The sequence below is a fragment of the Littorina saxatilis genome, linkage group LG16 (assembly GCF_037325665.1).
Source record: "Littorina saxatilis isolate snail1 linkage group LG16, US_GU_Lsax_2.0, whole genome shotgun sequence".
Classification (NCBI taxonomy): Eukaryota; Metazoa; Mollusca; class Gastropoda; order Littorinimorpha; family Littorinidae; genus Littorina; species Littorina saxatilis.
The window spans coordinates 6309212-6322481 of NC_090260.1; the positions used below are offsets into that span (position 1 = coordinate 6309212).

The 13270-nt window shown below is 45.2% G+C and overlaps 2 protein-coding genes across 2 annotated transcripts in view; both read right to left on the reverse strand.

Annotated features, from left to right (window-relative positions):
- LOC138949825 (uncharacterized) overlaps positions 1-13270 on the reverse strand; it is a 484249-nt gene that overhangs the window by 409714 nt on the left and 61265 nt on the right. The gene's annotated exons all lie outside the window — the stretch shown is intronic.
- Positions 2623-13270, reverse strand: part of LOC138950241 (uncharacterized) — a 54569-nt gene continuing 43921 nt past the window's right edge. Inside the window, exons 5-8 of the mRNA XM_070321972.1 lie at positions 6629-6813; positions 5650-6162; positions 4492-4859; positions 2623-3778 (exon numbers count right to left, since the gene is read on the reverse strand). Of these exons, the coding sequence (XP_070178073.1) occupies positions 3342-3778; positions 4492-4859; positions 5650-6162; positions 6629-6813 (1503 nt within the window). The 3' untranslated portion in view covers positions 2623-3341. The remainder of the gene's footprint in view (positions 3779-4491; positions 4860-5649; positions 6163-6628; positions 6814-13270) is intronic.

Here is a 13270-nt window from a genome sequence, read left to right on the forward strand (position 1 = left end):
ACTGCGGCGGTAACTTGTGTACCGCCTCTTCTCCCAACGCACCCACCCCCCCCCCCCACCCCCCCCCCCACTCTGCACACATCACAATACACAATAACAGATCAATCATACGACACAGCGATGAGCAGCAGTGGTAGCTTGTTTAACCTCCTCTTCTACCTCCCCCTCCCCCTAACTCTGCACACATCACACAGCACATCGATCATACAACACAGTAAAGAGCAGCGGGGGTAACTTGTGAACCTTCTCATCTTCCTGCCCCCCTCCCCCCCCCCACCCCCTAACTCTGCACACATCACACAACACGACACATCAATCATACGACACTGTAATCAACTGTGGGGATAACTTGTGTACCTCCTCTTCTTGCATCCCCCCCCCCCCCCCCGGCCCCCCTAACTCTGCACACTACACACAACACAACACATCAATTAAACGACACTGTAATGAACAGTTGCGGTAGCGTGCGCACCTTCTCTTCTTCCTCCCCCACACCCCCCCCCCCCCCCCCCCGCACTTTGCACACAACACAATACACACCAGATCAATCATACGACACAATGCACACTTCTTACAGCACAACACATCAAACATGCGACACAGTGACGAACAGTTGGGGGTAACCGGTCTTCTTCCTTCTCTCCCCCCCCCCCCCCCCCCACTCTGCACACATCACACAACACAACTCATTAATCATACTACTCAGTGATAAAAAGCAGGAATAACTTGCGTACCTCCTCTGCCCCCCCCCCTCCCCCCTCCCCTCTACACACATTAATCAACACAACATAACAATCATACGACACATTGATAAACAACGGGGGTAACGTGTGTACCTCCTCTTCTTGCTCCCTCCCACTCTGCACACATCACACAACACAACATAACAATCATACGACACAGATATGAACAGTGGGGATAACTCGTGTACATCCTGTCCCCCCCCCCCCCCCACTCTGCACACATCACACAACACAACACATCAATCATACCAAACAGTGATGAACAGTGGGGGTAACGTGTGTACTTTATTTTCTTCAGCCACCCCCCCCCCCCTCGACCTCCCCCACCCCCTCTGAACACATCACACACCACAGCACATCATTCATACGACACAGTGATGAACAGCAAGGGTAACTTGTGCACCTCCTGTCCCCCCCCCCTCCCCCACACACACACACACACACTCTGCACACAGTCATACAGACACAGTGATCAATACGTCGCTCATTATACACAGTGACATACACATTAATCACCCCCCCCCCCCCCCTCAGGCAACAAGATTTGACCGCGTCTCCTTTTATCTTTCTCTTAGTCAGTCTCTCTCTATATATATTCAGATACACACACTTGGTGATTGACTGTTGTAAAAACTTGCACGAAGAGTGCTCAGAAAAGAATGGGGGTGGGGGGGGGGGGGGGGGGGAGGGGGGCAGATGTCTTCCCCGATGGGCGGCAGTTGTTGGGGGGCAATTAGCCTGGGACCCTGTCACCATGTTAAATTTTGTGACGCTCCGTTGTTTAGTTCCGACGATGCGATGTTTCGCGCGAGACTCCAAATGTCAGTTTGTAGTTTATGCACGATATTTGTCACCCCCATTCAGTTCATTTTCGATTGAATGTGATTTTTTCCCCCTGAGGATTGTGTGTGTGTGTGTGTGTGTGTGTGTGTGTGTGTGTGTGTGTGTGTGTGTGTATGTGCGCGCTCAGCGATGCTTACAAAATCACACCACAGATCTTTATGAAACGTTTTTCTTTGATGACGTTATATTTGTCAGACAGACACACAGACAGACAGACACACACAGACACAGACAGACAGACAGACAGACTGACAGACACACAGACAGACAGACACACAGACACAGACAGACAGACAGACACACAGACAGACAGACACACAGACAGACAGACAGACACACAGACACAGACACACACAAACACACACTCACATACACACAGATGCATATCGAAGTTTAACAAACCAGATTTTTAAAATTCAAACGTAGAATGTATTACTTTTCTCACACAAAGGAAACTGTACACGACAGAAAATGTTGGAAACAGTCAATACATCGCTCAACATCAAATTTACAAAAATTGCAAAGTTATTTACATGTTAGATTATACAAATTATGGTCAGTTAAACAATAGTCGTTTGTATGTTACAGGTGCTCTGTCAGGATATATATACAATAGTTAGCTGAACGTGATATTCTCAGGTTGAATTTCCTTTGGTATGAGTGGCAGAGTGTTCACACTGTTTGCGATGTGTTATGTGTTCTCATTTCTGTAAAATGTCAACCGACATTTCTCTGTGGCAGACATTGAGAGATGAACACGAATGTCTTCTCTCATCTCTGTCTGTCTTTCTCTCTCGCTTTCTCTCTCTTTGTTTTGTCGAAACAAAAATGATACTTTTTTCTTTTAAATTGCAAATGATTGTGACATTATGCGTTAATTGTTACCGTTACATCGTTTGTTTTGTTGTTCAAAAAGCAGCAAATGCGTATATCATAAAGCTCTTAAATATTGATTTTATCTTATTTATTCTCTCTCTCTCTCTCTCTCTCTCTCTCTCTCTCTCTCTCTCTCTCTCTCTCTCTCTCTCTCTCTCTCTCTCTCTCTCTCTCTCTCTCTCTCTCTCTCTCTCTCTCTCTCTCTCTCTCTCTCTCTCAGGTAAACAGGTTTACGTCCCTTTCCATACACACAGATTCTCCACTCAACAAGGAAATGGTAGGTTTGTGACGTCATTTGTTGATGACCTTGTTCAGTTTTGACGTCATCAAACTCTTGACTTTGAAGGAAAACCAATGTTCTAAATGAATTTTCCCTGTGTTTTATAAAGACGAAATTTCACGCAAGGTGTTTTGTCGGTGGTGATGATGATGGTGGTTGATGTCGTGGTGGAGGTGACGATGATGATGTTGTCGTCGTTGTCAGAGAGCGGCAGGTTCCTAGGGCTGTTGCGCTAAGTTCTAGTTGAATAGACTCAATAAAACTTCTTGCTTTTAGTTGTTGTAGTCTTTGTTGTAGTTATTGTTGTTGTTGGAGTCGGTGTGGGCGGTGATGGTGGTGGAGGCGATGAGGATGTTGTCGTCGTTGTCAGAGAGCGGCAGGGGGTGACGGCAGGTACTGTTCTGTCTTAAGTCACGAAGCAAATAAGTCCGTTGCTGTTTTACTTGTTGTCGTAGATGTTGTAGACGTTGATGTTGATGTTGTTGTTGTTGTTGTTGTTGTTGTTGTTGTTGTTGTTGTTGGAGGTCGCCGGGAGGTAAAGGAGAGACAGGTGTTGGTGGTGGCGGTGACGAGATGTGGGTGTCACTCAGTGTTGCTGTCTATGTCCTAACACCCTTCACCCAGATCACCTGGGCCGTGGACCGCGACATGCATCTCAGGCGGCCGATATGGTCAGCATGATACTCACTACCAAACACATCACCACTACCAATCTCCAGGTAGACGACGACGGGTCTCTCCAAGCCCCACACTGTGTTCTCATTGGCCACCGTCACCGCCTCGTCTCGACCCCTACCTGCCGCTCTCTCTTCACCTGTGGGAGCAGACGTCATTTCCGCCAGTTGTCTAACGGCCGCTGTGTCGTTATGAGCCACCTTACGGGTGGGGACGCCGCGTGACTCAAGGCCCCGGATGAAGGGTGCTGGTGAGAAGGGGTGATCATCCGTTGTGTCTGTGTCACAGTCCATGTCACCCAGCACAAAGACGTCATTGAAGGTGAGGCCGCCCTGCCCGTGGGGAGCGTGGTCATGGCAACCTGAAACATCACACACACCGTCAACACCACATCGTCATGGTGTGAAATACATCATCGCCAACTGCAACGACAACAACGATGATGAAGACAACGCCATCATCCCCAGCAACAACGACAACGACGACAACACAATCAGCAACAACAACGACGACGACAACGATGACATCTCTGGCAACAACATCAACGACAACTTCACCACCAGCAGCAGCAGCAACAACGACGACGACACCAGCAGCAGCAGCAACAACCACAAAACAAACATCAACGACGACCCATGTCTGACTCCCACGCCATCACCGGTGTCAGCGACCCGTGAACAGGGACGACATCTACACCAGCAGCGCGACAACCACCTGCAAATTGTACACACACAAAAAATGTTTTATTCAGTGTCAAACACCTCACTCTGGCAGACTGGTGACGTTATTTCTTAATGAGGTCACAGAAATATGACGTAATTATCTTCATTCATTTCGCTCATTGTATCAATAAAATGACGTCATCAAAATGTTGCACAATCACCTGAATCACACGTCTTGTTTTCTGAGAGAGACAGATACGTAGACAAATATGAAGACAGACAGACAGACAGACAGACAGTCAGACAAAACAGACAGACAGACAGACAGACAGAGAGACATACAGACAAAAAGACAGACAGACAGACAGACAGACAGACAGACAGACAGACAGACAGACAGAGGTGTACTGACCGACACGCAGCGTGGTGAGTAAGTCGGCCACCAGCTGCCCGCATCTCTCACACCGCCATGGAGAGAGATCCTCATGTCCCTGTGTGTCACCCCCCTCCTCGCTGTAGAGATGATTAACTGTCACCACGGGGGGCCCGTCAGAGGGCGGGGCGACAGGCGGAGCGGTGTATGCCGGGACCTTTCCTCCCTTCATATCACGAGCCTGCTCCACCTCTCTCACCACACTGGGTGGCGACCTCAGGGGCTGCGTCAGGTGGTGCACATAACGCTCCATGTCGGCAGGTAGTTCAAGCAACACGCCGGCCGCCCACAGGCTGACCGTTATGTGCCGTTGTTTCAACGCCTTGTAGATCACTGTGATGACGTCACTGTAACAGAACAGACAGGTGTGTCAGTGTGTATACAATACCCCGTTGTTTTAACGCCCTGTAGATCTCTGTGATGACGTACGTCACTGTAACAGAACAGACAGGTGTGTGTCAGTGTGTATACAATACCCCGTTGTTTCAACGACCTGTAGATCTCTGCCATGACGTCACTGTAACAGAACAGACAGGTGTGTCAGTGTGTTCACCTGTAAATTACGAATACTGATTTGATGAAGTAACCCTGCAGAAGGAAGTCACACGGTAAATCGTGCTGCCTGTATCTCTCCATTCTCTGGCGTGTGTTCTCCATGAAACCAAATAAAACCAAAAGTGCAGAGACACATATATAAAATGACGTAATAGTGCATAAGACGTAAACGGAGTGACGTAAAAACTCATACGACGAAAACAGAGTAAGGTAAATGTGATTTACCTGTCATCAGACTCCAGGCAAAATATTTAGCGATCTGTTCAGCATGGCAGACAAACAAAGGGTGGCGCCTGATGGGAAAGATTGTTGACATCACTGATCAGTACCCGACACAGTGACAGTCGTTGACTGCACATTCTATATCCAATAAACTGTCGTAACGTATTGATTACACGGGAATAATTAAGAACCATTATTTATGCACAAACTCTATATCATTTATTGACAGTTAGCATATAAGGAAGGTGAAAAGACACGTTTTTGGAATGATCAGATTATCTTCTACCGAACACGACCACACCGACCAACGCAAGAGTGACAGGGGGCAGCGTTAGATTCAGTGTACAGCGTCATTCTTACCCGTTGGCCTCATCGGCCAGGATGTGCACGCGCCCCTCAGTCTGTGCGTGTTGACACAGCTCCTGCACCCAGGCCTGCACTCTCTCCTCGCCTCCCTCTGTCCATCGACCCCTGTCCCGTAACCCCGCCATGTTGACGAGCTGCACGCTGCCGGCGCCCTGTCCGACTGTTTTGCTCAACTGATGTCTAACCAGGTAGGCGGCAGCTGTACCATCGTCACTCGTCTGAAGAACAAAGACGGTGCGGCGATACTTCCTCATCCAGTAGGAACCCCTTAGAATTAAAATGATCGATTTCCCTACCCCGGGCGCGCCCCTGAAGATCCTAATGTCGTCGTCGTCGTTGTTTGGCGTGTGCTCCAGGACTTCAAACTGTTCCGGGAAAAGAGCAAGGCAAGACATGGGTCTGCCATGTTCTTCCCCGACAGCCTGAACAAAATGGCCCTGGGTCCACAGCTGTAGTCGCGGCTTGCGGCTAAGGTACACCTGTACCGTTGCCAGTGGTACGGCGAACCTGCATTGATAAATATCACACTTTATGCAAGCTTGTGAACACACACACACACACCCACACAACACACACACACACACCACACACACCCACACAACACACACACACCCACACAACACACACCCACACACACCACACACACACAACACACACACACACCACACACACACACAACACACACACATACACACACACCACACACACACACACACACCACACACACACACCACACACACACACCACACACACACCACACACACCACACCCACACCCACACAACACACACAAAACAAGAGTGGAAAATACAAGCACATACAGAGGCATAAAACAAGACATGCTAGCACACAGAAAGTCACATACATAAATATACAAACGAGAGAGAGACAGACAGACAGACTCAGTAATATACTAATAGTGTATGCACTGTGTGTGCTTACTCGAACGACGTAATTAACAAAATCAACAGTACCTTGCCACAAGCTTTTCATACATGGAGCCTCCCTTCATTGCGGGGTCCCCTGCCTTTTCCTCCTTCCAGCAGGTGTTCCACCAGGTGTCTCGTCTGGTGTCGTCTGTCATATCATCATGACAGAGACACCACTTGTCGACCCTTTGCCCTGCCTTCACGCCCAGACTCTGCTCCAACTTCTGCAACTGAGGTCAACACACACGGACTGCAAACAACGCGGAAGATTACACGAAGATTTTTTTATCAAGCGCTGCATACTATGATAGTAAAACTATACTTACGGATGGAATTATCTGACTTCTGGGCCTAAAAGACGATTTTTTTCTGAAAGCGCCACAGTGTTTCCGCATGTAATAGAAAGCTGTCTGCCCGTTTTGAGCGACTCGCGTCACGTAAAACTCAAATGACGTCGTTTTCAAAATACCGCAAATTGACGCCAACGAAGCTACCTCAGTGTTCTGAAAGTGATGTTCTTGTCAGCAAGGTTAGGGCCCCGTCACACAGCGCTACGTACGTCCTCAGTACCACGACCATGCCGATCACGCATATCTGAAAAAGTGATCAAATCGGGGCATATCGCCGTCAAAATCCAGAGCCTGGCCAATCGTGGGACAAACGATGGAGGATCTCCATTTAGTCCAGGCATATTAGAGAACAACGTTGAAGTGACAATGACTAGGTTTAAAATGTCCCTTATCAGAAAGTTCAACCTCAGTCCTTTGATGTTTATTAAACACATTTTCATATAAAGTTGGCGCTTCATACGGAAAAATGGCTTTGAAATTGACCCAAATCCTTCTTTGGGCTCTGTAAATGTCGTTTGGGGGTATGGTTGTAAAATGGTATCTACTGGTCACCCCAATGTATAAACTGAAAACTCTTTCTGCACCAGAACACGCAGAAAGGATTGTATCTGCCTGATGTCTGATGCTTTTCAAAATCCCCAACCACTAACACCTTCAAAACGGACTTTAACTGACACTGTTGTTTTTCCCTATATAATCCTTACTATTTTTCCGAGACGTCGTCGTGTTGTGTATTTAGCTTGCCACAACCTCATACATGGTCCTAAAAGTTAAAGTTGAAGAAAATACTAAAGATAAATGAAAAAGCTGACGCAGTGTCATTCGCACCGTGAATCCCCCCATGGGAACATACTAAAGTCTGGTTCCAAATAGGCTCAATTTCCTTCTATTTCTTTGTATTTCTGCCTCGTAGGGGTAGGGGTGTTCAAACCAAAGGCACCTTTAAACCAAAATTCAAATCACACATCTTACAATACTAAGACACTCAGCAGTAAAAGGGTGTCTGCTGGTAAAAAATTCCAAACAATCCTAAAAGTACTTCACTACTAAAAGTGCTTTTAAAAAGAGCCGTTATTTTCCCCTCTATATTCAGTATTGTGTTTTCTGCGAACATGTAGTCTATTTAGATGGTTGTCGTGTGCACTTGAGTTGCTAAAGCGTTTTCAGTTGGGCATATGTCGAAAAGCAAAGAATTAGCCCTTTGAAAACCATCAGAACTGTCACACAAAAATAACATTTACCTATCTCACCAACTGACCAAACATAGGGCTTTTCCTTATGTATTATGTATTGTCGTGTTTTTTGTAGCATACTTGTGAAAACAGCCACCACTGTTGTAAATGATACTTTAAAGAGCATTATTTCATTTTTACAGTTGAAGGACAACCTGGACTGCCGTATATTACAGCTGTTTTACAATCAGCCAAAATTTTCTTAACAAACGTATGTTAAGAACAACTCCCATAGTGAAATTGAAGGAAAACAAATTGAAAATCCCCCTGCCATAGAGGAGCTAAAGAATCAACAATAAACGACTGCATGGATAGCTTGATGCACGAATGCATTGCGGACATGTTTGTCTCCAACCAAGAGAAAGTTCCAAAAAATCCCTTTTGTGCTTCTTATTATACAGTGACGTCAAAGACAGCCTTTTCTGCTGTTCATACATTCAGGGGTTATGGTTACACTAAACGACGTAGTTGTAGCCATACTGCCATCCAGATTTATTTTTTCCTTGCGAGCAGTCACAGGGTGTTTGTGCTGTCTGCCAACCGTTAGATGACCCCGCCCAAGTCTGTTAAGGGACCGTTTGACCGTTATAGAACGCGTCTTTTTGATTTTTTGGCACAGTTGGAAACGGTTGATTTTTATCCCTACCATTGTTTCCAAACATTATATAGGAATGTTTTGTGAACAACGGATAATAGCCGCTACTCGCATGTGTAGCAAAAGTGAGCGTACATACTCACCCTGGTCGTCCAGCCGTTGTCCGTTGCCCGTCTTTATCTGTCTGTACTGAACATTACCTTTGGATATTTCTCCAACGCTATGAAGTGAAGAAACACCAAATGTTGCAAAATGTTGTATGACCCCAAGAGCTCAAAAAAGATACTTGAGAACCTTGACCTTACCATAAGGTCAAGGTCACAGGGAGAATGAATGTGGTCTAAAAACTGCAAAATTTCACATTGTGCCAGTTTTCTGGAAAACAAATTAAAAACAGCGGGCTTAGTTTTGTATGGTATACAAGAAAAAGAAAGCCTTATCTTCTGATACCATTTTGGTTGACCTCGCTTCAATGTCAAGGTCACAGGAGTCCTTCAAAGTTGAATTGTATACATGTTTTGAAGTGACCTTGACCCTGAACTATGAAAAAAATCTTTCAAACTTCATAATTGTGTGGGGCACATGTTATATACTGATATTGAGCCACATTTAGTCACATATCATCAAGGTCAAGGTCACTTTGCCCCTTATGAAATGTGACTGAAACGGGCAATTGAATCACTAAAAGTGACAATGTCTCTTTGTAGAAAGTGCCAATAAGTATGTTTATGCTTCCTATGTCTTGAATTGATAGCCTTGTGATGTGTGACCTTTGATGATCTTGACCTTGGCCAAAGGTCATGTGTAATTTGGTAGGAAAAATCTGTAAAACAGTTCTAATAGTGTACAATGTCCTTGCCAGCTTCAGTTGTTAGACCTTCACCTTCAAGGTCACCTGAAGGTCAAGGTCACTTTAAGACAAAGGTCAAGCATGAGAGTCGCATGGGCTTTGCTTTGTTAAGATTTTTTACCAAGACACATGGATTTTTTTACCCGGCTTGGTCACATTTTTCATAGGGGTCAATGTGACCTTGACCCTAACGATATGTGACCAGATGTGGCTCACTATGAAATTCTAACAAACGCCCCACTCAGTGTTTAAGTTTGTAATAGATATCGTCCATAGTAAAGTTAAAGGGGCAAGCTCACATCAAAATATGTCTACAATTCAACTTTGAAGGGCTCCTCTGACCTTGACATTGAAGCGAGGTCAACCAAAATGGTATCAGAAGATAAGGCTTTCTTTTTCTTGTATACCATACAAAACTAAGCCCGCTGTTTTTAATTTGTTTTCCAGAAAACTGGCACAATGTGAAATTTTGCAGTTTTTAGACCACATTAATTCTCCCTGTGACCTTGACCTTATGGTAAGGTCAAGGTTCTCAAGTATCTTTTTTGAGCTCTTGGGGTCATACAACATTTTGCAACATTTGGTGTTTCTTCACTTCATAGCGTTGGAGAAATATCCAAAGGTAATGTTCAGTACAGACAGATAAAGACGGGCAACGGACAACGGCTGTACGACCAGGGTGAGTATGTACGCTCACTTTTGCTACACATGCGAGTAGCGGCTATTATCCGTTGTTCACAAAACATTCCTATATAATGTTTGGAAACAATGGTAGGGATAAAAATCAACCGTTTCCAACTGTGCCAAAAAATCAAAAAGACGCGTTCTATAACGGTCAAACGGTCCCTTAACAGACTTGGGCGGGGTCATCTAACGGTTGGCAGACAGCACAAACACCCTGTGACTGCTCGCAAGGAAAAAATAAATCTGGATGGCAGTATGGCTACAACTACGTCGTTTAGTGTAACCATAACCCCTGAATGTATGAACAGCAGAAAAGGCTGTCTTTGACGTCACTGTATAATAAGAAGCACAAAAGGGATTTTTTGGAACTTTCTCTTGGTTGGAGACAAACATGTCCGCAATGCATTCGTGCATCAAGCTATCCATGCAGTCGTTTATTGTTGATTCTTTAGCTCCTCTATGGCAGGCGGATTTTCACTTTGTTTTCCTTCAATTTCACTGTGGGAGTTGTTCTTAACATACGTTTGTTAAGAAAATTTTGGCTGATTGTAAAACAGCTGTAATATACGGCAGTCCAGGTTGTCCTTCAACTGTAAAAATGAAATAATGCTCTTTAAAGTATCATTTACAACAGTGGTGGCTGTTTTCACAAGTATGCTACAAAAAACACGACAATACATAATACATAAGGAAAAGCCCTATGTTTGGTCAGTTGGTGAGATAGGTAAATGTTATTTTTGTGTGACAGTTCTGATGGTTTTCAAAGGGCTAATTCTTTGCTTTTCGACATATGCCCAACTGAAAACGCTTTAGCAACTCAAGTGCACACGACAACCATCTAAATAGACTACATGTTCGCAGAAAACACAATACTGAATATAGAGGGGAAAATAACGGCTCTTTTTAAAAGCACTTTTAGTAGTGAAGTACTTTTAGGATTGTTTGGAATTTTTTACCAGCAGACACCCTTTTACTGCTGAGTGTCTTAGTATTGTAAGATGTGTGATTTGAATTTTGGTTTAAAGGTGCCTTTGGTTTGAACACCCCTACCCCTACGAGGCAGAAATACAAAGAAATAGAAGGAAATTGAGCCTATTTGGAACCAGACTTTAGTATGTTCCCATGGGGGGATTCACGGTGCGAATGACACTGCGTCAGCTTTTTCATTTATCTTTAGTATTTTCTTCAACTTTAACTTTTAGGACCATGTATGAGGTTGTGGCAAGCTAAATACACAACACGACGACGTCTCGGAAAAATAGTAAGGATTATATAGGGAAAAACAACAGTGTCAGTTAAAGTCCGTTTTGAAGGTGTTAGTGGTTGGGGATTTTGAAAAGCATCAGACATCAGGCAGATACAATCCTTTCTGCGTGTTCTGGTGCAGAAAGAGTTTTCAGTTTATACATTGGGGTGACCAGTAGATACCATTTTACAACCATACCCCCAAACGACATTTACAGAGCCCAAAGAAGGATTTGGGTCAATTTCAAAGCCATTTTTCCGTATGAAGCGCCAACTTTATATGAAAATGTGTTTAATAAACATCAAAGGACTGAGGTTGAACTTTCTGATAAGGGACATTTTAAACCTAGTCATTGTCACTTCAACGTTCCCTTCACTAAAGTGGCTAAGATGCCTGGACTACATTACTCCATTAGCGTGGTTTAGTCGGGGTGGGATCTGCTAGGTCGCGAAGCTGCACGCTCTCCCTACGCTTATTTTGAATTGCACAAAAGAAGCGTAGCCGGGTCGTGGCGCAGTACAGTCTTGATGCAGTTTTGTTTAATTTGCCATGTGCTGGATTTTGACGGCGATTATACCCCACCTTCGAAGATGAAGGGACCTGATGGTGGTTTTATCAAGACCACAGAGATCTCACCACAATGCTACCACGCTGCCTGTACAATAATGGCGGTCCCGCAACGTTCCTAATGATACTTTGCCACGCTTCCTGTGTGCCACGACCCGGCTTTTGTGCAAGCTACGTTCCTAATTCTACTTTGCCACGCTTCCTGTAGGCCACGACCCGGCTTTTGTGCAAGCTACGTTCCTAATGATACTTTGCCACGCTTCCTGTGGGCCACGACCCGGCTTTTGTGCAAGCTACGTTCCTAATGATACTTTGCCACGCTTCCTGTGGGCCACGACCAGGCTTTTGTGCAAGCTACGTTCCTAATGATACTTTGCCACGCTTCCTGTGGGCCACGACCCGGCTTTTGTGCAAGCTACGTTCCTAATTCTACTTTGCCACGCTTCCTGTGTGCCACGACCCGGCTTTTGTGTCAGCGAGGGGAGAACGTGCAGTTTCCCGACCTCACCCCGATCAAACCACGCTCATGGAGATCCTCCCACGTTTGGCCCACGAGTGGCCATGCTCTCGGACAATTTTACAACGTAGTAGATGCGGCGTCTGTGTGTGATTTGGTTGTAAGGCTCCCGTCACACAGCGTTACGTCCTTACTACTACCATGCCGATCACGCCGATCTGAAAAAGTTAAAATCGGGGCATATCGCCGTCAAAATCCAGCACATGGCACTAATACCGCTGCTTCTGCTACGACGGAAAAGTGTCCGAGAGCGTTAGTGAGCATGTTGGGCAACAGACACCCCCATTAGAATGCAAATCGAGTTCGAAGCATGCCTTTTTTACACACGTGTGTGGAAAAGCATGTAGATGAATATTTTTAATAGAGGCAAGCGTTTGTGTTGACAGACACTGGGTACCGACGCTTCAAAAGTAGGTCACACGGTATGCCCTCGACAGTCTCCAGACACTCGGTGAAAACGTTTACAGGGATCAATAAATGCATTTTTGTTACAGGGATATAATTTAAAACAGTTGATCACATAATGTCCTGCATTAATCTACAAGTTTTTCAAAACACTTGATCGATTCATATGTGTGATTACCTACATTAGATTAAAAATAGGTCATAGCTGCCCGGAACCCCATTGTAGCGTTGTGTGGCGTTT